Source organism: Acanthochromis polyacanthus, chromosome 24 (genome assembly GCF_021347895.1).
Source record: "Acanthochromis polyacanthus isolate Apoly-LR-REF ecotype Palm Island chromosome 24, KAUST_Apoly_ChrSc, whole genome shotgun sequence".
Lineage (NCBI taxonomy): Eukaryota > Metazoa > Chordata > Actinopteri > Pomacentridae > Acanthochromis > Acanthochromis polyacanthus.
Window position 1 is genome coordinate 4,271,051 of NC_067136.1, and position 26,036 is coordinate 4,297,086.

The following is a 26,036-nucleotide window of genomic DNA, read 5'->3' on the forward strand; positions in this document are numbered from 1 at the left end:
TGGCCTGCCTGCAGTCCAGACCTGTCTTCCAGTGAAAATGTGTGGTGCATTATGAAGCGTAAACAGAGACCCCGGACTGTTGAATAGCTGAAGCTGCACATCAAGCAAGAATGGGAAAGAATTCCACCTACAAAGGTTCAACAATTAGTGTCCTCAGTTCCCAAACGTTTATTAAATGTTGTTAAAAGGAAAGGCGATGTAACACAGTGGTAAACATGACCCTGTCCCAGCATTTTTCGAAAGTGTTGCAGCCATAAAATTCAAAGTTAATGATCATTTGGTAAAAACAATACAGTTTATCAGTTTGAACTTTAATATATTGTCTTTGTAGTGTATTCAATTAAATATAGGTTGAACATGATTTGCAAATCATTGTATTCTGTTTTATTTATGTTTCACACAATGCCCCAAATTCATTGGAATTGGGTTTGTAGTATATATAGCGGTACCGGTCAGGCCCAGGCTCAGCAGCAGGACTCCTAGTTATTGTGTATATACACTGCTCAAAAAAATTAAAGGAACACTTTTTAATCTAAGTATTGCATCAAATCAGTGAAACATGTGGGATACTGATCTGGTCAAGTCAGTAACTGAGGAGCTTTTTAGTCAGTTTCAGCTGCTTTGGTGTTCATGAAATTAACAACAGATGCACTAGAGGGGTAACAATGAGACAACCCCCAAAACAGGAATGAGTTTACAGGTGAAGGCCACTGACATTTTTTCCTTCCTAATGTTTTCTGACTGTTTTTCACTAGTTTTGCATTTGGCTAGGGTCAGAGTCACTTCTGGTAGCATGAGGCGATACCTGGACCCTACAGAGGTTCCACAGACAGTCCAACTCCTCCAGGATGAAACATCAATGCGTGCCATTGCCAGAAGGTTTGCTGTGTCTCCCAGCACATTCTCAAGAGCATGGAGGAGATTCCAGGAGACAGACAGTTAGTCTGGGAGAGCTGGACAGGACTGTAGAAGGTCCTCAACCCATCAGCAGGACAGGTATCTGCTCCTTTGTGCACGGAGGACCAGGATGAGCACTGCAATAGCTCTACAAAATGACCTCCAGCAGACCACTGGTGTGAATGTCTCTGATCAAACAATCAGAAAGAGATGAGAGTGGTCTGAGGGCCCAGCGTCCTCTAGTGTCCACTGTGCTCGCTGACCGGCACCGTGGAGCTCGGCTGGCATTTGCCATAGAACACAGGAATCTGCAGGTCCACCACTGGTGCCCTGTGCTTTTCACAGATGAGAGCAGGTTCACCCTGAGCACATGTGACAGACATGAAAGGGTCTGGAGAAGCCGTGGAGAACGTTATGCTGCCTGTAACATTGTTCAGCATGACCGGTTTGGTGGTGGGTCAGTGATGGTGTGGGGAGGCATATCCATGGAGGGACGCACAGACCTCTACAGGCTGGACAATGGCATTCTGACTGCCATTAGGTATCAGGATGAAATCCTTTGACCCATTGTCAGACCCTACATTGGTGCAGTGGTCCTGGACTCCTTCTGGTGCAGGACAATGGCCAGTCTTATGTGGTAAGACAACTCATGCAGTTCCTGGAGGATGAAGGAACTGATACCATTAGCTGGCCCCCACGCTCACCTGACCTGAATCCAATAGAACACCTTTGGAACATTATGTTTTGTTCCATCCGACACCATCAGGTTGCTCCTCAGACTGTCCAGATGCTCAGTGATGCCCTGGTCCAGTTCTGGGAGGAGATACCCCAGGACACCATCCATCGTCTCATTCAGAGCTTGTCCCGGCATCGTCAGTCATGAATACAAGCACATGGAGGCCGTACAAACTACTGAATACCATTTTGAGCTGCTGCCAAGGAATTTCAGAAAGATGGACCAGCCTGCCACATCAGTTTTTCACTTTGATTTTGGGGTGTCTTGAATTTAGCCCTCCTGGGGGGTTGATCATTTTCATTCCATCAAACAATGTGGCACTTTTCATTCCTAACACATTATCCAGTCCATATCAATGCTAATATCCAGTTTGGTTTTCCCCGCATTGAAATATGATGTGTTTTCAAAGTGTTCCTTTAATATTTTTGAGCAGTGTATTATATAGTGTATATAGTATATATTGTGGTACTGGTACCGGTTAGGCCCAATCTCAGCAGCAAGACTCCTAGTTATTGTGTATATATTATATAGTGTATATAGTATATATTGTGGTACTGGTACCGGTCAGGCCCAGGCTCAGCAGCAGGACTCCCAACAGGCTCACAGTTGGAATCAGGATGTAGAGGAGCAGCCGCTGCAGCTGATTGGTCGATCCCAACTTGTGAGGACAGGTGTCTCCTCCCATCCTGTCTGGAGGTCCTGCAGTCTGGAGGAGACGAGACACAATACACTGATCAATAACCTGATCAATACACTGATCAATACCCAGATGAATACTCTGAATACACAGACAGACAGACAGACAGACAGAGAGACAGGCATACAGACAGACAGGTTACAGAGAGAGAGAGAGAGAGAGAGAGAGACAGACAGACAGACAGACAGATGGACAGACAGACAGACAGGTGACAGAAAGGTTACAGACAGGTTACAGACAGACAGACAGGTTACAGACAGACAGACAGACAGGTTACAGACAGACAGACAGGTGACAGACAGACAGACAGGTGACAGACAGACAGACAGACAGACAGACAGACAGACAGACAGACAGACAGGTTACAGACAGGTTACAGACAGACAGGTTACAGACAGACAGACAGGTGACAGAGAAAGGTTACAGACAGGTTACAGACAGACAGACAGGTTACAGACAGACAGACAGACAGACAGACAGACAGGTTACAGACAGACAGACAGGTTACAGACAGGTTACAGACAGGTTACAGACAGACAGACAGACAGGTTACAGACAGACAGACAGACAGACAGGTGACAGACAGATAGACAGGTGACAGACAGACAGGTTACAGACAGACAGACAGGTGACAGACAGACAGACAGACAGGTTACAGACAGACAGACAGACAGGTTACAGACAGGTTACAGACAGACAGGTTACAGACAGACAGACAGACAGGTTACAGACAGACAGACAGACAGACAGACAGGTGACAGACAGATAGACAGGCTACAGACAGACAGACAGGCAGGTTACAGACAGACAGGTTACAGACAGGTTACAGACAGACAGGTTACAGACAGACAGACAGACAGGTTACAGACAGACAGACAGACAGACAGGTGACAGACAGATAGACAGGCTACAGACAGACAGACAGACAGGTTACAGACAGACAGACAGACAGGTTACAGACAGGTTACAGACAGACAGACAGACAGACAGACAGACAGGTTACAGACAGACAGACAGACAGGTTACAGACAGGTTACAGACAGACAGGTTACAGACAGACAGACAGGTTACAGACAGGTTACAGACAGACAGGTTACAGACAGACAGACAGGTTACAGACAGGTTACAGACAGACAGGTTACAGACAGACAGACAGACAGATAGACAGGTTACAGACAGACAGGTTACAGACAGACAGACAGGTTACAGACAGACAGGTTACAGACAGACTGACAGACAGGTTACAGACAGACAGACAGGTTACAGACAGACAGGTTACAGACAGAAAGGTTACAGACAGACTTACAGGTAAACAGTTAAACTTACCGTTGCTCCTCTGAAGGTGACACGCGGGAAGGTCTCCCGCCGCGCGGACAACATGACCTGCTGCTGCCGCCGAGCGCGAGACCATCCCTCTGTCTGCTGCCCGCGAGCCGCTCCGGTAACAGAGCAGGCACGAGACGCTGGCTCCGCCCCCTTCCTCTCTCTCTCTCTCTCTGCGAGCAGCTCAGGGGCTGCACGTGACCCAGCAGAGAGGATCAACGCACACACATACAGAAATACACACAGAACACACGCACACATAGAAACACACACACACACACACACACAGAGAGAGAGAGAGAGAGAGAGAGAGAAACACATTGAAACACACAAAGAGAAACACACAGAAACACACACACACACAGAATCACAGACAAAGAAACACACACACAGAATCACAGACAAAGAAACACACACACAGAATCACAGACAAAGAAACACACACACATAAACACACACAGCAACACACACAAAGTTACACACATAAACACACACAGCTGCGGGTTCTAACTGGTTTTACAGATTTACCTGCTTAGGTAATTCTCATCAGATCCACAAAGAAACCAGTAAAGCTTTATTTCAATCACAACAGAAGACAACAAACCAGTATGATCCCAGTCTGATCCCAGTCTGAAACCAGTCTGATCCCAGTCTGAAAACAGTCTGATCCCAGTCCCAAACCAGTATGATCCCAGTCTGATCCCAGTCTGAAACCAGTCTGATCCCAGTCTGAAACCAGTCTGAAACCAGTATGATCCCAGTATGAAACCAGTGTGAAACCAGTCTGAAACCAGTATGATCCCAGTATGAAACCAGTGTGAAACCAGTCTGAAACCAGTATGATCCCAGTATGAAACCAGTGTGAAACCAGTCTGAAACCAGTATGATCCCAGTGTGAAACCAGTGTGAAACCAGTCTGAAACCAGTATGATACCAGTATGATACCAGTCTGAAACCAGTATGATCCCAGTATGAAACCAGTGTGAAACCAGTCTGAAACCAGTATGATCCCAGTGTGAAACCAGTGTGAAACCAGTCTGAAACCAGTATGATACCAGTATGATCCCAGTATGAAACCAGTGTGAAACCAGTCTGAAACCAGTATGATCCCAGTGTGAAACCAGTCTGATCCCAGTATGATACCAGTCTGAAACCAGTATGATCCCAGTATGATCCCAGTATGAAACCAGTGTGAAACCAGTCTGAAACCAGTATGATCCCAGTGTGAAACCAGTGTGAAACCAGTCTGAAACCAGTATGATACCAGTCTGAAACCAGTATGATCCCAGTATGAAACCAGTGTGAAACCAGTCTGAAACCAGTATGATCCCAGTGTGAAACCAGTCTGATCCCAGTATGATCCCAGTATGAAACCAGTATGATACCAGTCTGAAACCAGCTCTTCAGTAATTTGGACCAGTTTCAGTCCTGAGTTTTTCTGAACCAGGAATTAAAGCAAAAATGTTCTTCTGGTCAAAATCATTGGCCACTATTAAAAATGATGACATACAATACTACTACAGCGTACAGGTTTATGCAGTCAATTTGGCACTACTGTAGAACACACTGAATGGGAGAGTGTACAGGTGTAGAAGATTAACATGGATAGAAAACATGTCATGAGTGGTACTGGTGGGGGTCTGAAGGTCCTCTCCCAGAAAATATTAAAGCTTCAGGTCAATTTTGGTGCTCTCTGGTTAATTTTAAAGGGTATGAAAACCTTTGAAGCAAGTAAAAATAATAACTAGAAGAAAACCTTACTGCAGAAAATGAGTGAAAAACGTCCTCAAACCTGTGTCCACAACCCCCTCCCGCCAATATCATGCTCTGTTTTGATTGGAAGAAATTACATCAACTGTACACAGCACAAACAGAACTTATATTCTGTTACAGATACTCTCTGAGGGTATTTAAAATACAGCGGCTTTGCAAATACCTAGGGTGTTATTCAATGTTTTCTTCGTACTGTACCACACAGATAGAAATAAGATGCTAAACGGGTCAAAATAAAGCACTTACGCAGTCGGGCGCGTAACCGCGTAAGGCCGCGGCGTGCACAGCCGCATGCACACGCACACGAGTCATACACCGGCAAGAGGAGATAAGCTATTAACCCAAACATGAAGGTACATGTAGATCACTTCTGTCTTCTTACCTGTTCGCTGTGGTTCTTTCATAATGAAGCTACTTGTTAGCACTAAACTACAGTTAGCGTCTGGAGGCTGAACTTCGGTAAAGCTTGACTTGTCCATGTGTTTCTGAAGCACATAACGAGCAGCGTTTCCTTCCAAAGATAAACAGTCATCAATCTCTCCTCCCGACATAAAAGTAAAGAAGTCATCTTATTCTCATCACTGTTAAACCTACCAGCCCCCTGTGCGTGGCGTGGCTGTGTTAAACACCTGCAGACCGGACCTGCAGATTCAGGACAGGATCGCGGTGCCGACTGGACTCCGCGAAACACGTGGGGAAGTTACTTCAATGTGACTTTTCCCCCCTCAATTTTTCCATTTGACGGAAATCCGTCGTGGTGACGGAGAACTTTAATCCCCGTTCTGGACATGTAACTGGTTTGAGATGTCCTCCAGATGTTCTCCAGGTGTTTTCCATGTGTTCTGGTTGATCATAAATCATCAGAATGTTTTATTATTTTGTCCAAACCAGTTGATGCTTCATGAATGAAACCAGTTTGTTCGTCTCTAAACGCTGGATCAACAAAGTTACTTTTTCATCTTCTGTGGAGGACCAGCGCCCCCTGTCTGCAGCATCACAACCACCATCAGAGAATCAGGAAATAAAACAAATCAAACTTTTACACATTTTATTGTCAAAAACGCTGAAAAAAAGACTTATTTTCCTCCATGATCAAACATCTGCAGAGTTCCAACGTTTCTACAACCAGAAGATCCATCACAGAAATAGAACAACCAATCAGATCTCCTCATCCTCAGTCAGAAGGTCTTTAAGACAAACATAGAAACATCATGAAGAACATCAACACATCGGACCTGTGGAGACTGGAGATGATTGCTGGGATGTTCCTCTAATGTTACCCTGAAATAACATCTGAAGCAGCAGACTCCACCAGAACATCTAGAACATCTGCTCCTTAACAACAGTTTCCATGGAGATGGTCAATCAGAGGATTTAATCAGACTTAACGAGAAACAAACGAACCGTCAACAGAACTAAACGACTGTCCAGGACACAAACTGTTTCCTGTCTGAAGATAAAAGAAGAAAAGAATCAACAATCTGAGTCACAGGACACTGCTCACCTGAGACTCACCTGAGACTGACTCACAGGTGAACTAAAGGTGAGTCTCAGGTGACTTTCAGGTGAGTCTCAAGTGAGTCTCAGGTGAGTCTCAGGTGACTTTCAGGTGAGTCTCAGGTGACTTCCAGGTGAGTCTCAGGTGACTTCCAGGTGAGTCTCAGGTGACTTCCAGGTGAGTCTCAGGTGACTTCCAGGTGAGCTGCTCTGCGGTGTCTTCAGGTTGTGTTCAACAGGTAGAAGGTGGCGGCAGACAGCAAAGCTCCGCCCAGTGAGACAATGATGAAGGCTAAGCTCCGCCCCCAGCCGCCCCCCCTCCCCTGCTCACCGTCAGCTTCCCCCCTCCTCCCCCTCTTCTTGCCCCTCCTCCCCCCTCTCTGCTGCCGCTTCTCAAAGGCCTCCAGCTCCTCCTGAAAGAAGAACAGATGGACATTAGCATTAGTGTATTTACTGCAACCTGGTGGGAACTACTACGAGACTGTATGTTCATTAATATGCACTGTCCTGGACAAATAAAGACAGAAATAAACCTGCAGTCAGTCTGCATCCACTGGTTGGTTAAAATCAGACTGTAAGTACTAATGATCAGAGTAGGGCTGGACCCGAATATCCCAATATTCGGTCATGACGATGGGATCCGAATATTAATTTTGAGATCCAAATCCCCCCCCCCTCGTCATTAATAGAGGCCGAATATCCGGAGACCAGAAACTGCTATTTGGGCCAGCCCGAGATCAGAATTAAATCTGTTACATTCAGACTCATTAATATCTGACTGGAACTGTTAATGATCAGAACAAGTCGTTGGTTCTTCAGACTCACCTGAAGCTTCTTCTGCTCCTCCTCCTGAGCTGCTCTCTGCTCCGCCTCCTTCATCTACAAACACACACATTAACACACGTCAGTCAGTGTGTCCAGGTGTGTGTGCTTAGTGTCCAGGTGTGTGTGTTTAGTGTCCAGGTGTGTGTGTTTAGTGTCCAGGTGTGTGTGTGTAGTGTCCAGGTGTGTCCTTACCTGGCTGACTCTCCTCTGCTGGTCTCTGCAGGTGTCGTCACACTGAATGACACACTGAGCCGAAACACAACACTGCAGCTCCTGCACACACACAGACGGACACACAGACACACACCATCTGGTTAGCTCCAGTCCTGCACCATGTCTAGATGTTTATCACAGTAGAGCAGGCTGATGGAAGCTGGAGAACCATCTGGAAATGTTCTCAGATGTTTCTACAAACGTCTTCTTCTGACAGATGTTAAAGACCTCCAGCCTTCATCAGCCTGGAGGTTAAGAGCAGAAAGAAACAGGAGGGGCTCCTACCTTCTTGATCCTCCTGCAGGGGCATCGCAGCTTCACCTTCTGCTGACATCTGTCCTCACACTCACCTGGATGACACACCTGCTTACAGCGATGGCCACAGCTCAGCTGGAGACAACACAAGGACCATCAGGACACCGTCCAACAACAACGTCTAGATCTTCACCATCTAATCTGTTCTACATCTGGAAGCTTCTGTTTTCACTGCTAGATAAACCTGAGAAGACGTTTAAAGGTCCAGCGTCTCAAGAAATAAACCACCATCCATGAAGAACAGAACAGTTTGATCAGATCAGAACTATTGGGTGCATCTAGCAGAGAACACAGTGTAACTACTGGACCTGGAGATAGAACAATGTCTAGAACCTCTATCCAGGCTGGTCTAGTGTCTCCATAAAGTTCCTGTCAGTGTTTTTCTATGGATGGATCCATGTTTCTACTAAAATACAGTCTTTGGTCCACATTTCTCCAACTGTTGAGGCTCTAACATCCGTAGAACCTGATGTGTGGAAAGCATATCCAGTTTTTAGCCATCTTGACTTGAAATGACTTGAAATTTGTTCAAAATAACTCTAAATTAATCCAAAATGACTAGAATTGGCCTAATATGATTTGAAACTTGTCCAGAATGACTCTTTGGTCCACATTTCTTCAACTTCTCAGATGTGACGGCAGTGTGACCAGACAAAGTTCCAGTTTTTAGATCTTTAGACCTGAAATCTGTTTAAAATGATCCAAAAGGAGCCCAACCTGTCCATAACTATGTGAAACTTGTCCAAAATGATTATAATTGTGCCCAAAGTAAGATAAAGAATTGACTTGAAACCTGGTCAGAATGACTCAAAATGACCAAAAACGACTCAAAATGTGTCCAAAATTAGATAGTGTGTCCAAGGTGTCTTGAAACTTGCCTAGAAAGATTCAGAGCTGTCCAAAACAAGAACAATCAACAAGTATTAGTCCTTGAAACTGGAAAAAAGGGCAAAATGTTGAATCTGTCCAGTGGTCTAGTGTGTAAGTTCCTGTCAGTGTTTTTCTCTGGATGGATCCATGTTTCTACTGAAATCCAGTCTTTAGTTTCTCCAGCTGCTGAGGTTTGACCCAGAACAATGGTAAGATTAATCCATCTGGACAACTTTTGTCAATTTGGGGGCACTGTGAGTCCTGGACTGATCTGAAGTTATTTTTAGACATTTTAAATCTGATGTGTTCAAATTTGAACAGACAAAGACTGTAGTCTGTCCACAATCTGTCTAAAAGAAGAAAATAATTGTTCAAAACAACTAGAAACAGGTCCAAAATTAATCAAAATGTTCAAAAATGTCTTTGTCAAACGTGACATGAAATTGCTCATAATAAGGGGTAATCTGTCCAAAATAAGATAAAGACTGTTCAAAATGACAGAAAAAATGCTGTCCAAAATGCTGCTATAGTGTCTCCATAAAGTTCCTGTACAACAACTGCTGAGGCAGAATCTAATGTGAGGACAGCCTGACCAGTCCCTTGACAGAGACTTTTTAAGATGTCATGGAATTTGTCCTAAATAACTCAAAATTTGCCTGAAATTATTCAGCATTGTCCATAATAACTTGAGATCTGTCCAAACTATTTTCAAATGTGTCTAAAATAAGACAAAGATTGCTCAGAATTACTCAAAAATGACACAAATGAAGAATTACTGGTCCTTAAAAATGGATAAAAGTTCCAAACGTTCAATCTGTTCAATGGTCTAGTGTCTCCATAAAGTTCTCGTTAGTGTTTTTCTATGAATGGATCCATGTTTCTACTGAAATACAGTCTTTGGTCATTTCTCCAACTGTTGAGGCTCTAACAGCAGTAGAACCTGCTGTTAAAGTTCTACTGAACATTCTAAAGGATTCTCAGGTTTATTTTGGAGATCTGCAGACACTAGCAGTTGAGCCAGATGTTATGTTTTGTGAACCAAGAGCAGCTTCAGGTTCCTCCAACAGAAACATGAAGGGACCTGCTGGAAGAAAACACAGCTCTGATCTCACATGTTCCTGTCAGTAAAAACAAACACCGGATCATCTGGTGGAGGTTCCAATAACAACTCAGACAGGAAGCTGAAGATCTGCAGACCAGACCAGATGTTTGAGGAAACACTGATTCACATTTCTACAGTTTAGTCTCTGTAGTTCTGGTTTAGTTCCTCCCCATGTCCAGAATACAGCAATTTCTTCATTCACCATAACATTATTGATTATTGATCAGGAGCTGACATCAGAGAGACATTTCCATGATGCACTGGGACTCCACAGGGAGAGTTTGTACCTCTTTAGGACACTGGTTGTTACAGGAGCTCAGCTTCACCTTCATCTGGTCATCAGCTGCTGTAAGGATCCTGGAGAGAGAACACAGTAAGAACCAGCATGATTGTACCACCACCATGCTTCACCATGATGGTACCGCCACCACCAGGCTTCACCATGATGGTACCGCCACCACCAGGCTTCACCATGATGGTACCGCCACCACCAGGCTTCACCATGATGGTACCGCCACCACCATGCTTCACCATGATGGTACTGCCACCACCATGCTTCACCATGATGGTACCGCCACCATGCTTCATCATGATGGTACCGCCACCACCATGCTTCACCATGATGGTACCGCCGCCACCATGCTTCACCATGATGGTACCGCCGCCACCATGCTTCACCATGATGGTACCGCCGCCACCAGGCTTCACCATGATGGTACCGCCACCACCAGGCTTCACCATGATGGTACCGCCACCACCAGGCTTCACCATGATGGTACCGCCACCACCATGCTTCACCATGATGGTGCCACCACCATGCTTCACCATGATGGTGCCACCACCATGCTTCACCATGATGGTGCCACCACCATGCTTCACCATGATGGTGCCACCACCATGCTTCACCATGATGGTACCGCCGCCACCATGCTTCATCATGATGGTGCCACCACCATGCTTCACCATGATGGTACCGCCGCCACCATGCTTCACCATGATGGTACCGCCGCCACCATGCTTCACCATGATGGTACCGCCGCCACCAGGCTTCACCATGATGGTACCGCCACCACCAGGCTTCACCATGATGGTACCGCCACCACCAGGCTTCACCATGATGGTACCGCCACCACCAGGCTTCACCATGATGGTACCGCCACCACCATGCTTCACCATGATGGTACCACCACCATGCTTCATCATGATGGTGCCACCACCATGCTTCACCATGATGGTACCGCCACCACCAGGCTTCACCATGATGGTACCGCCACCACCATGCTTCATCATGATGGTACCGCCACCACCATCCTTCATCATGATGGTGCCGTTACCATGCTTCACATCATGATGGTACCACTACCATGCTTCATCATGATGGTGCCGTTACCATGCTTCATCATGATGGTGCCGTTACCATGCTTCATCATGATGGTGCCGTTACCATGCTTCACATCATGATGGTACCACTACCATGCTTCATCATGATGGTGCCGTTACCATGCTTCACCATGATGGTGCCACCACCATGCTTCATCATGATGGTGCCACCACCATGCTTCACCATGATGGTACCGCCGCCACCATGCTTCACCATGATGGTACCGCCGCCACCATGCTTCACCATGATGGTACCGCCGCCACCAGGCTTCACCATGATGGTACCGCCACCACCAGGCTTCACCATGATGGTACCGCCACCACCAGGCTTCACCATGATGGTACCGCCACCACCAGGCTTCACCATGATGGTACCGCCACCACCATGCTTCACCATGATGGTACCACCACCATGCTTCATCATGATGGTGCCACCACCATGCTTCACCATGATGGTACCGCCACCACCAGGCTTCACCATGATGGTACCGCCACCACCATGCTTCATCATGATGGTACCGCCACCACCATCCTTCATCATGATGGTGCCGTTACCATGCTTCACATCATGATGGTACCACTACCATGCTTCATCATGATGGTGCCGTTACCATGCTTCATCATGATGGTGCCGTTACCATGCTTCATCATGATGGTGCCGTTACCATGCTTCACCATGATGGTACCACCACCGTGCTTCATCATGATGCTGCCACAAAATGCTAAATTTTGTAGTCATCAGACCAAAAAACCCGTTTTGTTTTCTGATAATTCATATAGAGAAAATTTTTGAAGGCCATTGTGGGTAAACTTCAGGCTCATACCAGCATGTTGGTAGGCTGTTTGTCAGAACTATTATAGATGATGGAGGAAGAAACCAGGATCAGGATTGTAGCTTATATCTTGTTTCGTGTCTCTTTTGTGTTGTTTTATGAGCATCTGTGTCTCATCTTTGTCATTTTTTGCCTGCTATCATTTTATGTCAGTTTCGTGATGTTTTGTGTGTCTCTGGGTCGGCTGTCACAGTTTTAATGAACTCTGAACATCTTGTTCATGGTAAGACTGGTAACTGTGTGTGTATTTGCTTCAGCGTTGTGTTACTGTGTACTGACCTGCACTCCACATAGAGGATGCTGATCTTGCAGTGGCAGCGTTGGCGAATCATCTGGCTGCAAGGTGGGCAGTCATCACGGTGACAGCTGCGGGGGCAGGGGTGGGGGCAGCCTGGGGGGCGGGGCTTACTGCAGCCCTCCTCGCACACTTCACACTGCAGACACACAACCAACATCAGTCAACACAAAACCACCAGAAAACTGTCAAAAACATTCATATTCACATCGAAGATGTCAAAAACCTGGACATTAGCACAAAAAAATGGATATTAACACACAATAGTGTCAAAAACCTGACCATTAGTGCATAAAACACCAGAAAACCTAGATGTTAAAGTGTCAAAATCCTTCATATTTACACATGAAATGTCAAAAACCTGTATATTCACACAACACCAACAGCAAAACTATCAAAACCTGGACATTATTGAGGCAGCTTCCAAGATACTCCACCTTGTGGAACAACCAGGAACTGCAGCTGATCTATGACACATTTCACAACATGCACAACCTTCACCTTCTATCCAATCAGTTGATATATGTGTGATTATTTAAATCATAATAAGTTGATGCCTCGTCTGAAAGAAGTTGAAGGAACCATCATTCTAATGCTGACAGACTCTGGCTGGTTTCTGTCTCTGGTAGGCTCCTCACCTTATTGCCGTCGGTAACCAGGTGGCATTCCCTGCTGCAGGTGTGGTTTCCGCAGGCCAAAGGTTGTCCACAAGGTCGACCGCAGGAGAATCGACCTCGACGGTGGCATGGCACGGGACTGACCTGATGGACAAACACCAGACGGACCTTAAGACAACCTGAATCGACACAAGTACCGTACATCGGTTCATGTCATCTGAAGGTTCATGTTGTCTAAAGGTTCATGTCGTCTAATGCAAAGGTTCATGTTATCTGAAGATTCATGTCTAACGTAAAGGTTTGTGTTGTCAAATGGTTCATGTTGTCTAATGTTCATGTTGTCTAACGTAAAGGTTTATGTCGTCTAATGGTTCATGTTGTCTAACGTAAAGGTTTATGTTGTCAAATGGTTCATGTTGTCTGATGGTTCATGTTGTCTAATGTAAAGGTTTATGTCGTCTAATGGTTCATGTTGTCAAATGGTTCATGTTGTCTAACGTAAAGGTTTATGTCGTCTAATGGTTCATGTTGTCTAACGTAAAGGTTTATGTTGTCAAATGGTTCATGTTGTCTGATGGTTCATGTTGTCTAATGTAAAGGTTTATGTCGTCTAATGGTTCATGTTGTCAAATGGTTCATGTTGTCTAACGTAAAGGTTTATGTCGTCTAATGGTTCATGTTGTCTAATGTTCATGTTGTCTAACGTAAAGGTTTATGTTGTCTAATGGTTCATGTTGTCTAACGTAAAGGTTTATGTCGTCTAATGGTTCATGTTGTCTAATGTTCATGTTGTCTAACGTAAAGGTTTATGTCGTCTAATGGTTCATGTTGTCTAACGTAAAGGTTTATGTCGTCTAATGGTTCATGTTGTCTAACGTAAAGGTTTATGTCGTCTAATGGTTCATGTTGTCTAACGTAAAGGTTTATGTCGTCTAATGGTTCATGTTGTCAAATGGTTCATGTTGCCTAACGTAAAGGTTTATGTCGTCTAATGGTTCATGTTGTCAAATGGTTCATGTTGTCTAATGGTTCATGTTGCCTAACGTAAAGGTTTATGTTGTCAAATGGTTCATGTTGTCTAATGGTTCATGTTGTCTAACGTAAAGGTTTATGTCGTCTAATGGTTCATGTTGTCTGATGGTTCATGTTGTCAAATGGTTCATGTTGTCTAATGGTTCATGTTGCCTAACGTAAAGGTTTATGTTGTCAAATGGTTCATGTTGTCTAATGGTTCATGTTGTCTAACGTAAAGGTTTATGTCGTCTAATGGTTCATGTTGTCAAATGGTTCATGTTGTCTAACGTAAAGGTTTATGTTGTCAAATGGTTCATGTTGTCTAATGGTTCATGTTGTCTAACGTAAAGGTTTATGTCGTCTAATGGTTCATGTTGTCAAATGGTTCATGTTGTCTAACGTAAAGGTTTATGTTGTCAAATGGTTCATGTTGTCAAATGGTTCATGTTGTCAAATGGTTCATGTTGTCAAATGGTTCATGTTGCCTAACGTAAAGGTTTATGTTGTCAAATGGTTCATGTTGTCAAATGGTTCATGTTGTCTAACGTAAAGGTTTATGTCGTCTAATGGTTCATGTTGTCAAATGGTTCATGTTGTCAAATGGTTCATGTTGCCTAACGTAAAGGTTTATGTTGTCAAATGGTTCATGTTGTCAAATGGTTCATGTTGTCTAACGTAAAGGTTTATGTCGTCTAATGGTTCATGTTGTCAAATGGTTCATGTTGTCAAATGGTTCATGTTGTCTAACGTAAAGGTTTATGTTGTCAAATGGTTCATGTTGTCAAATGGTTCATGTTGTCAAATGGTTCATGTTGTCTAACGTAAAGGTTTATGTCGTCTAATGGTTCATGTTGTCAAATGGTTCATGTTGTCAAATGGTTCATGTTGTCTAACGTAAAGGTTTATGTTGTCAAATGGTTCATGTTGTCTGATGGTTCATGTTGTCTAACGTAAAGGTTTATGTCGTCTAATGGTTCATGTTGTCAAATGGTTCATGTTGTCTAACGTAAAGGTTTATGTCGTCTAATGGTTCATGTTGTCTAACGTAAAGGTTTATGTCGTCTAATGGTTCATGTTGTCTAACGTAAAGGTTTATGTCGTCTAATGGTTCATGTTGTCTAACGTAAAGGTTTATGTCGTCTAATGGTTCATGTTGTCTAACGTAAAGGTTTATGTCGTCTAATGGTTCATGTTGTCTAACGTAAAGGTTTATGTCGTCTAATGGTTCATGTTGTCTAATGTAAAGGTTCATGTTGGGGAGTAAAGGTAGAATAAAGGTGGACTAAATGTAGATTAAAGTTGGACTAAAGGAAGGTGGTTCTCACCTCGTGTTCTCCAAAGCAGCTCCTGAAAGACAAACCAACCAACACTCGTTAGCTCCCTTTATTCCAACACACGGATGAGAAAGATAAACTAAGCGAAGAGAACTAAAGCAGCAACTTGTTGACACTCAGACATTAACCCAACAAACACATTAAATCCAGGACGTTACAACTTAATGCAGCAGAGTGTCTGAAGGTGTGAATGAAGTGGACCCCACAGAGGCAGGAAACAGCATCATAGCAGCAGGAAGTGACCCGGTCATTGTTTGTGTAGTGGGGGTGGACTTACGTTGGTATGGGGACTTGGCATGGTGGACAGGGAAGAGCTTTCTGGATGAAGGCCGGTTCAGTGGGCTGCTCCCACGGACCGGCTAGCTGGACCTGAACACACAAACACCATTAATTCTGCCGGGTCCAGACAGGAAACGGGACTGTAAATAGCAGCGACAACGATCTGAGGACTGGGGTCGTCCGTTTCCCACAACCTAAAGTTCTCACGATGCCCGGGTCAGACTCCTACCTGCTGGGACCGGATCAGAACCAGGTCGTGGCAGACCTGTGGACAGGTGTGGCTGCAGCCGGCCAGCGGCAGTAAGCAGGGCTGCCTGCAGGGGGCGCAGGGTCCGGGGTGGCAGCGGTGGGCCTCCCTGGTGGGGTGGTGGCAGGACGGGGGGCACCTGAGGACGGACAGGTAGGTGGACCAGCCACAGGACAGGTTTGAGTCATTACAGATAAATCTGAACCAGTTTTTAGTCATTTTACATAAATCTGAATGACATTTTAGTCAGATAAATCTGAACGAGATTTTAGTCATTTTACATAAACCTTAACCAGTTTTTAGTCATTATAGATCAATCCGAATCAGTTTTTAGTCATTTTACATAAATCGGAACTAGTTTTTATTCATTTTACATTAATCTGAGGTCTCTTTGAACCAGTTTTTAGTCATTTAATGTACTTTTAGAGTCATTCTGATCAGGTTTTCAGTCAGCCTGTCGAACTACCGCGTTAACAGTCTGGCTTGGTGTCCTGATCAGACATCAGAACTTCCATCAGGAAGGAGGAGACGTTTACCTGCAGGGCTCTTTGCAGCGAGGAGGTTTGGTGCTTCGTTCTCGACCACACGGGACGACCAGAACCGTGGAACCGCAGGAACACCGGACATCCACGTTCTCCGGACACGGGTAGCAGCTGCCTGAGAACCAGCACCACAGGGTTAGGGTCAGTGTGTCAGCACTGGACTCTGGGTTGGACTCTCATCTGGTATTTAATCCACTGTCAGTTCATTTTTCCTCACTACACAGTCATGTTTTCTCACTGCGAGTCATTTTTGACCACAGTTCGTCATTTTAGACAATGTCTGGGTCATTTTGGACCATATTTTAGTTATTTTAGACCAAACTTTAGACATTTTGGATGCATTTCAGTTATTTAGAACCACTTTTTGTTATTTTGGACAATATTTTAGTTATTTTGAACCATTTAAAAAAAAAACATTTTCATCCATATTTGAGTGATTGCTAACCATATCTAGTCATTTTAAACCATTTATTAAACTCATTTTGGCCAATATTAGTGTTATTCTGGATGACATTATAACCTGCAGATCTTCAAACAGACTCTGTTCTTTGACTCTTCTGTAAAACTGGTGCTCTGCTGGTTGAAGACTGAAAAGTCACAGTGGAAAAACTGGTGTGACCTGAAGCTTGTCCTGGGATTGTTCTGTTAACAGATCCCCTAACCTTCTGTACGAGGAGTTCTCCTGGATTTGTTCTGTTAACAGATCCCCTCACCCTAACCCTCTGTATGAGGAGTTCTCCTGGATTTGTTCTGTTAACAGATCCCCTAACCTTCTGTATGAGGAGTTCTCCTGGGTTTGTTCTACTACCAGATAAAGTTATTAGTGTTCCTCTAACCTTCTGTATGAGGAGTTCTCCTGGGTTTGTTCTACTACCAGATAAAGTTATTAGTGTTCCTCTAACCTTCTGTATGAGGAGTTCTCCTGGATTTGTTCTACTACCAGATAAAGTTATTACTGTTCCTCTAACCCTCTGTATGAGGAGTTCTCCTGGCTTCGGTCAGCCGACACTCTGCTGTGAAGGGTCCATTAAAATACCACAGAGTTTACAGTCAACACTGATACCAGTCCAGACTCTTCACCTCCAACACCTTCAGTCTGATTATTCTCATCAAAAACAGTCCAGTCAATTTGGACAATATTTCAATTTAGACCATATTTTAGTTATTTTCAACCACATTTTAGTTATTTAGGACCATACTGTAGTCATTTTAGACTATATTTTAGTCAGTTTAGACCATATTTTGGTGCATATTTTAGTTATTTTGAACCATATGTGAGTCATTTTGGACCATTTTCTGTCATTTTAACCATATTATAGTCATTTAGGACCATATTTAAACTATTCTAGTTCATATTTAAGTTATTGTAGATCATAATTTTGTTATTTCACACCATATTTAAGTCTCTTTGGTCTGAGTTATTTAAATGCATCCACACAAACGCTGAACAACCCTCGGATGCCTTGGCGGCTGTTATCTTTGAGGTGACCTTCTCCTGGTTCCCCCTGAAAGGTCAGAGCAGCCAATCAGCACGCAGATCCACAAATAAATTAACTCTAATCTGTGTGGCCAATCACGGGGCAGGCAGCCGAATAAATTATCCTTTATCTTCCAATCGAGGAACAACAGGCGCAGGAAGCTATCGGTTCTCACACACACACTTAGACACACAATGAAACATACGTGTTTGTTGAAGGTGATTAATGATGATCAACAGGAAGCAGAGGTCAACATTTTCCAAACACACATTTTAGCCGCGTGTTGTTCACTGTTCTCAATGTAACACACACACACACACACACACTAGAACACACCTACACAGACACACACACAGACACACACACACAAAGGTGTTGTGGGTGAGAATGTTCCTGAATTTAACCTCTAACCTTCCAGCTGAGACTCCTTCAACTAATCACAACTAATCTGACAGACATGGATGTGATGTGACGTTCTGAGAGTGTGTGTGTGTGTGTGTGTGTGTGTGTGTGTGTGTGTGTGTGTGTGTGTGTGTGTGTGTGTGTGTTACTGTGTGTAATTATCTGACTGGGTCAAACAGTGTCTGTTGTGTCCACAGACATTCACTTCTACCCGAAACAACCAGCAGCTGTTTTTGGGTCATATCACATAAAAACCAAATATAAAAGTTCCTCCTCAGAGCATCGGGATCTTCATCTCCAGTAATGATCGTATTGTCTGTATGTTGTTGGATTTCTATTTCTGGATAATTTCACTTAAAAAAAACAAACAAGATATCAGATATTAATCAGGAATCTTTACAATTGTCAGTAGGTCTACTCTAGAACTTTCTCCAGGCCACGTTCTTCTTTCCTGCTTCCAGTATTTAGGTTTAGTGTCACTTAGAACATTCCAGGTTCTAGACAAAGTGGTTCCAGACTCGTCTAAAATGACTAAAATCTTTTAAAAAATGACTTGAGTCGTCCAAAATGACTAAAACTTTATCAAAAGGACTCCAGACTTCAAAGTTGTTGGTAGGTCTACTCTAGAACTTTCTCCAGTTGTTGGTAGGTCTACTCTAGAACTTTCTCCAGTTGTTGGTAGGTCTACTCTAGAACTTTCTCCAGTTGTTGGTAGGTCTACTCTAGAACTTTCTCCAGTTGTTGGTAGGTCTACTCTAGAACTTTCCCCAGCTGTCGTTAGGTCTACTCTAGAACTTTCTCCAGTTGTCGGTAGGGCTGCTCTAGAACTTTCTACAGTTGTCGGTAGGGCTGCTCTAGAACTTTCTACAGTTGTCGGTAGGGCTGCTCTAGAACTTTCTACAGTTGTCGGTAGGTCTGCTCTAGAACTTTCTACAGTTGTCGGTAGGGCTGCTCTAGAACTTTCTACAGTTGTCGGTAGGTCTGCTCTAGAACTTTCTACAGTTGTCGGTAGGGCTGCTCTAGAACTTTCTACAGTTGTCGGTAGGTCTACTCTAGAACTTTCTCCAGGAGACGTTCTCCTTTCTTGCTTCCAGTCTTTAAGTTCAGTCTCACTTAGAACATTCATCTTTAGTAGATTTAATGATCAGAGTTCTACCTTCATAATGTGAATATTTCCAGAGTTCCAGGTCCTTGAAGCCCATACAGGAGAACGTCCCCTGGACAAAGCTCTAGAGTAGATCCACCAATGACAGTGTGGGACCTTCGCGCTCGTCCGTAGCGACCTGAAACTCGGCCGGACGACTCGTCATTACGATATCTACATTCTTGCTCGTCTGCCCGGACGACCACCGCTCAGAAAGACATATTAAACTAGAAAAGCACTCGGAAAGCGCAGACCTCCGCCAGGCCATCTGTCTGTCTGTCTGTCTGTTAACAGCATAACTCAAAAAGTCATGGACAGATTGTATTGAGTTTCAACATTTGTGCAGAAAGCATAACATGCATGTACAGTGTAACAGCACAGTGTTTTGCAGGCGGCGCCGCCGCACGCACGTACCGTTGCGCGCGCGTGTGACGGTACCGCACGGGTCGCCGCCGCTTCGTTTTCGTCGGTCCCGACGGGAAGCCCGAACCTGCCGCAGGGGATTCGGCCGTCGCCCGGGATCGTTGCAGCGACCTCTGTCTGTACAATTGAGAGATGGTCTGGCGGCCATCTCTCAATTGTACAAAGTCCTTCAAAAAAATCCTGGATCCAGACGGTGATCCGGATCACCTCCAAAATCTAATCGATTGTTACTTTTGGCCTTCCGGACATTCTGTAAAAATTTGGTGAAAATCCGTCTATGACTTTTTGAGTTATGCTGTTAACCCACACAGACACACAGACACACACACACACAGACACACACACACACACACACAGACACACAGACACACAAACAAACAAACTCCGTGATTACATTACCTCCTGGCGGAGGTAATGATTTCTTACCAATTTAAAACAACGAATAACTTCTCGGTTCTCAACCTGCAGGAGGCCGCCATCTTGTGTCATTGCGCATCGTTTTCGCGCAGGTTTCAGTTTCCGGTTGGGGTTCGTGTGGATGTTGAGCGATGTCGATTCCGACTCTAACCATTTATTTATATTTATTGCTTCGGTTCCCAACTTTCCTTAGGGGTCTCGCTTCGATCACTCAATGACAGTACAGAGGGGGCTATAATGGATAATGAAGAGTTTCATTTCCGATTTTTCTTATTATTCGATGTTTGGAGGTTCGATTCCCACATCTCCACACAGGTCTCAGTTTGGATCACACAGGTTATTAGGGCAGACGCTTGGGTTTTGTTATCAAGGAATATTCTCAGGGATGATGTGGTCTTAGGACTTTTTTGGTATGACATTTTTGTGATATTTTTGTGCTAACTAATATAGACTTGGTATGATGATGATGATGATATTATATCTCATATTTGCTTATCAGAGATAAGTTTATTTCAATGTTAGATAGATGATACTAGTAATAATGTACATAGTTATGTTAAAAATTATCTCAGGATGATCTCAGGATGATGATCTCAGTGCTACTGGAGGACTTGATGTTACATTTAAATTTTCAATGTTATTTCTGTAGAGTTGCCATATTAAAAGTGATCATAATGATCTCAGGATGATGATCTAAGTCTTACTGGAGTGTAGTATTAAAGTTACACAAGATATAATTAAAGATTTTTTAAAAAGTGACTTTTTAATCAATTTTATTTTTTGCTTCAACTAAAAAAAAACGCCATGAATTACGGACGACCAGAAATTTGTACGGACTACCAAAAATTTGGATTTGGCAGGAGTTGGTCGTCCGTAATTTGCTGTACGGACGACCAAGGATTTTGACGAAGGTCCCACACTGCAATGACCGTACAGTCAGTAAAGCAGTTGTAGTTTGTTTCCACCTGAACTTTAGCTGGTGATTATTTACACATCTGGCTTCCTGTCTTTCACCATCAGTCGAAATGAAATGTGTTTGGACGTTACCTTGGTGACAGACTGAAGGACACTTGTGGTTTCGACATCCCAGAGTTCGACCACAGCTCTGGTCACATGGGGGGCAGTTACCGGGGCAACACTGGAACACAAGGCAAATGGACATTTCGTCTCTGACATTTAAACCAGCTGTGACATTAAAACGGGAGAAAAAGATTTAATCCAGACAGCGGCCATCACCTCAGACGGTCCGGCCGACCTTTCATCAGATCGGACAGATTAGATCCATCAGCTGACATTTACCAGCAGTAAACACACCGAACGGAAGCTTTCTGTTATAACGGACGATGTTCTGAGCTCAGTACAGACGTATGGATCAGATTTATACCTGTACAGGTGTGCATAAATCAGATTTATACCTGTTCAGGTGTGTATGAATCAGATTCATACCTGTACAGGTGTGTTAAAGGTGTGGTTGTAGACTCACCTTCCTCCTGCACTGGTGTCTCTGGCAGCTTCTAGTTTTTGGACATTTGGAGTCACACAGGTATTCCTTATGACAGGGCATCAGCTTCCTGTGTTTACCACACCTGCACTCCTTCTCCACCTCCTGCACACCACAGAGAGTGTGTTAGTGTGTTTGACTACACACTCCACCGGTGTGTATTAGCGGTGTGCATTAGCGATGTGTATTAGCGGTGTGCATTAGCCGCGTGCATTAGCCGCGTGCATTAGCCGCGTGCATTAGCCGCGTGCATTAGCGGCGTGCATTAGCGATGTGTATTAGCGGTGTGCATTAGCCGCGTGCATTAGCCACGTGCATTAGAGTGTATTAGCGGTGTGCATTAGCGATGTGCATTAGCGGTGTGCATTAGCCGCGTGCATTAGCCGCGTGCATTAGCCGCGTGCATTAGCCGCGTGCATTAGAGTGTATTAGCGGTGTGCATTAGCGATGTGTATTAGCGGTGTGCATTAGCGGTGTGCATTAGCCGCGTGCATTAGAGTGTATTAGCGGTGTGCATTAGCGATGTGTATTAGCAGTGTGCATTAGCCGCGTGCATTAGCCGCGTGCATTAGCCGCGTGCATTAGAGTGTATTAGCGGTGTGCATTAGCGGTGTGCATTAGCGGTGTGCATTAGCCGTGTGCATTAGCCGTGTGCATTAGCCGTGTGCATTAGCCGCGTGCATTAGAGTGTATTAGCGGTGTGCATTAGCGGTGTGCATTAGCGGTGTGCATTAGCCGTGTGCATTAGCCGTGTGCATTAGCCGTGTGCATTAGCCGTGTGCATTAGAGTGTATTAGCGGTGTGCATTAGCGGTGTGCATTAGCCGTGTGCATTAGCCGTGTGCATTAGCCGTGTGCATTAGCCGTGTGCATTAGCCGTGTGCATTAACCCTGTGTATTAGCGGTGTGCATTAGTGGTCTGCATTAGCTGTGTGCATTAGCGGTGTGTATTAGCAGTGTGTATTAGCGGTGTGTATCAGCGGTGTGCATTAGCGGTGTGTATTAGCCACGTGCATTAGCCGCGTGCATTAGAGTGTATTAGCGGTGTGCATTAGCGATGTGCATTAGCCACGTGCATTAGCCGCGTGCATTAGCCACGCGCATTAGAGTGTATTAGCGGTGTGCATTAGTCGTGTGCATTAGCCGTGTGCATTAGCCGTGTGCATTAGCCGTGTGCATTAGCGGTGTGTATCAGCGGTGTGCATCAGCGGTGTGCATTAGCGGTGTGCATTAGCGGTGTGTATCAGCGGTGTGCATCAGCGGTGTGCATTAGCTGTGTGCATTAGCTGTGTGCATTAGCCGTGTCCTCACCTGTCTGCAGGTCTCACAGCTTCCTCGGTGACACCTCATTGAACAGGTGTGTTTTAAACAGGAAAGACGGCGGTCGCAGGTGTCTCCACATGGCATCACTTCCTCTGTACACGGCAGAGAGGACTCTACACAAACACACGCTGATCAGCGACCGACAACACACCGCTACATGACGATTCGTTGTAGTCTGGACACAGCTACTCATTCAGTGGTTTATTTAATAACTTTATAACACTATTTTGTTTTATCAGAACTCTTGTGTTCTTTCAGTTTACTGTCTTCAGTATGAATCTAGAACGTATTAAACCACTGAATGAGGCGTGTCCAGACCTTTAACTGCTGCTGACTGTTGATGAAATTAAAGCTAATACAGTTAAATCACTGGCGTCAGAACAAAAGCTGAAGCTTCGTACTGGTCTTGCCGCAGGGACATGTTCTGCTGACGGACCGAGGACACGGAGGACAAACTCCATCATGACAAACCTCCTCACAGGTGTGATTTCCACATGGCAGGGGAGATCCACACACCTGGAAAAGACATTAGCATGACATGGACGTGTCCTCAGCATTTACAGCTCGAAGTACTACTTTATGGAAGTGATGATCTGAAGGAGTTCCTACCTGCTGACAATTCCACCGAGGGCTGGAGCAGGGTCGCTCTGCCTTCTGTCGGCCACAAACACAACTCTGAACGCTGACTCTGGGACAGGGACGGCATTCTGACGGACAGGAAGACACAGTAAACATCTGGAGTCAACGAGCAGGTGGGGTTAGTAGGGGTAGGGGTAGTAGAGTTAGTAGAGGTAGGGGTAGTAGAGGTAGGAGTAGTAGGGGTAGTAGAGGTAGGGGTAGTAGAGCTAGTAGTGGTAGGGGTAGTAGAGGTAGTAGAGGTAGGAGTAGTAGAGGTAGCAGTAGTAGGGGTAGTAGAGGTAGGGGTAGTAGAGCTAGTAGAGGTAGGGGTAGTAGAGGTAGCAGTAGTAGGGGTAGTAGAGCTAGTAGAGGTAGGGGTAGTAGAGGTAGCAGTAGTAGGGGTAGTAGAGGTAGGGGTAGTAGAGCTAGTAGAGGTAGGGGTAGTAGAGGTAGCAGTAGTAGGGGTAGTAGAGCTAGTAGAGGTAGGGGCGGCATAGCTCAGTGGGTAGAGTGGCCGTCTTGTAACTGGAAGTTTGCCGGTTCGATCCTCAGCCTGCAGAGCTCATGTCGAGGTGTCCCTGAGCAAGACACCGAACCCCTAACTGCTCCTGATGGGTTGTGGTTAGCGCCTTGCATGGCAGCTTCTGCCATCAGTGTGTGAATGTGTGTGTGAATGGGTAAATGTGATGTATCATGTATGTATAAATACAAACATTTACCATTTTACCATTTAGTAGAGTTGGTAGGGGTAGTAGGGGTAGTAGAGGTAGGAGTAGTAGGGGTAGTAGAGGTAGGAGTAGTAGGGGTAGTAGAGGTAGGAGTAGTAGAGGTAGCAGTAGTAGGGGTAGTAGAGGTAGTAGAGGTAGCAGTAGTAGGGGTGGTAGAGGAAGGGGTAGTAAGGGTAGGGGTAGTAGAGGTAGGGGTAGTAAGGTTAGTAGAGGTAGGGGTTGTCGGGTTAATATGGGTAGGGTTGCAGTCACTGCAAGGGTTGGTAGTGGTAGGGTTAGTGGGGGTTGGGTCACAGTTACTGAATTGTTAGGGTTGGGGTGGGTAGAGTTGGTGTTGTGTACCTGTGTGGCAGGGCTGTGAACAGGTTAGGGTTAGTAGGGTTAGAGGTAGTGGGGGTAGGGTCAGTAGGATTTGGGTTGGTGTTGCCTACCTGTGTGGCAGGGCTGTGAACAGTTTAGGGTTAGTGGGGGTAGGGTCAGTCGAGGTAGGGTTTGGGTTGGTGTTGCATACCTGTATGGCAGGGCTGTGAACAGGTTAGGGTTAGTAGGGTTAGAGTTAGTGGGGGTAGGGTCAGTAAAGGCAGGGTTCGTAGGGTTAGGGTTAGTGGGGGTAGGGTCAGTAGAGCTTGGGTTTCGCAGGGTTAGGGTTAGTGGGGGTAGGGTCAGTAGGATTTGGGTTGGTGTTGCCTACCTGTGAGGCAGGGCTGTGAACAGTTTAGGGTTAGTGGGGGTAGGGTCAGTAGGATTTGGGTTGGTGTTGCCTACCTCTGAGGCAGGGCTGTGAACAGTTTAGGGTTAGTGGGGGTAGGGTCAGTAGAGGTAGGGTTCGTAGGGTTTGGTTTGGTGTTGCATACCTGTATGGCAGGGCTGTGAACAGGTGTGCTGTCTGCAGGGCAACAACTTGCCACACTGCTGCTGACACGACCAGGCCTGGAGGGAGAAGAAAGCCAACAATCAGGAAGCCTTTCCTTCAGGAAAACACTCCAAACACACCCAAAGCCTTCTTCTGACGGTTTACCTTGTTGCTGCAGCGGCGGGGGAGGGGCTTAGCTTTCCCACACATACATGGCACGGACACCATCTTAGGACACGGAGGGCATGGACCTGAAGACACACACATGAACCTGACTTCATTTCACCAGGCTACATGTTCAATCTCAACAACACATGCAGAAACAATCTGAAACTAACATTACTGTTGTAAAAGTCATCCA

General features: G+C 45.1%; 2 protein-coding genes and 2 long non-coding RNA genes across 6 annotated transcripts in view; 2 read left to right on the forward strand and 2 right to left on the reverse strand.

Moving 5' to 3' along the window:
* corin (corin, serine peptidase) overlaps positions 1-3,924 on the reverse strand; it is a 36,314-nt gene extending 32,390 nt beyond the window's left edge. The window contains 2 exon segments of the mRNA XM_051944362.1: positions 2,195-2,339; positions 3,657-3,924. Of these exon segments, the coding sequence (XP_051800322.1) occupies positions 2,195-2,339; positions 3,657-3,914 (403 nt within the window). The 5' untranslated portion in view covers positions 3,915-3,924.
* A 2,535-nt stretch (positions 3,925-6,459) lies between these two features.
* Positions 6,460-26,036, reverse strand: part of nfxl1 (nuclear transcription factor, X-box binding-like 1) — a 29,682-nt gene continuing 10,105 nt past the window's right edge. For both annotated transcript variants that reach the window (XM_051944488.1, XM_051944487.1), the window contains exons 8-25: positions 25,841-25,926; positions 25,677-25,752; positions 24,086-24,183; positions 23,878-23,992; positions 23,465-23,589; positions 22,137-22,259; positions 21,701-21,791; positions 16,784-16,904; positions 16,230-16,386; positions 15,999-16,090; positions 15,713-15,734; positions 13,395-13,517; positions 12,741-12,895; positions 10,536-10,605; positions 8,247-8,351; positions 7,941-8,021; positions 7,749-7,802; positions 6,460-7,336 (exon numbers count right to left, since the gene is read on the reverse strand). In XM_051944488.1, coding sequence (XP_051800448.1) covers positions 7,145-7,336; positions 7,749-7,802; positions 7,941-8,021; positions 8,247-8,351; positions 10,536-10,605; positions 12,741-12,895; positions 13,395-13,517; positions 15,713-15,734; positions 15,999-16,090; positions 16,230-16,386; positions 16,784-16,904; positions 21,701-21,791; positions 22,137-22,259; positions 23,465-23,589; positions 23,878-23,992; positions 24,086-24,183; positions 25,677-25,752; positions 25,841-25,926 — 1,886 coding nt within the window. In that variant the 3' untranslated portion in view covers positions 6,460-7,144. The remainder of the gene's footprint in view (positions 7,337-7,748; positions 7,803-7,940; positions 8,022-8,246; positions 8,352-10,535; positions 10,606-12,740; positions 12,896-13,394; positions 13,518-15,712; positions 15,735-15,998; positions 16,091-16,229; positions 16,387-16,783; positions 16,905-21,700; positions 21,792-22,136; positions 22,260-23,464; positions 23,590-23,877; positions 23,993-24,085; positions 24,184-25,676; positions 25,753-25,840; positions 25,927-26,036) is intronic.
* Positions 13,528-15,706, forward strand: LOC127532589 (uncharacterized). Its single transcript, XR_007940096.1, has 3 exons — positions 13,528-13,765; positions 14,178-14,294; positions 15,400-15,706. It is a non-coding gene; the product is annotated as an uncharacterized LOC127532589 (long non-coding RNA).
* LOC127532588 (uncharacterized) lies at positions 24,190-24,951 on the forward strand. 2 transcript variants are annotated; one of them, XR_007940095.1, is made up of 3 exons: positions 24,190-24,345; positions 24,418-24,845; positions 24,909-24,951. It is a non-coding gene; the product is annotated as an uncharacterized LOC127532588 (long non-coding RNA). The 2 variants fall into 2 exon arrangements; XR_007940094.1 differs by having other exon boundaries at positions 24,466-24,845.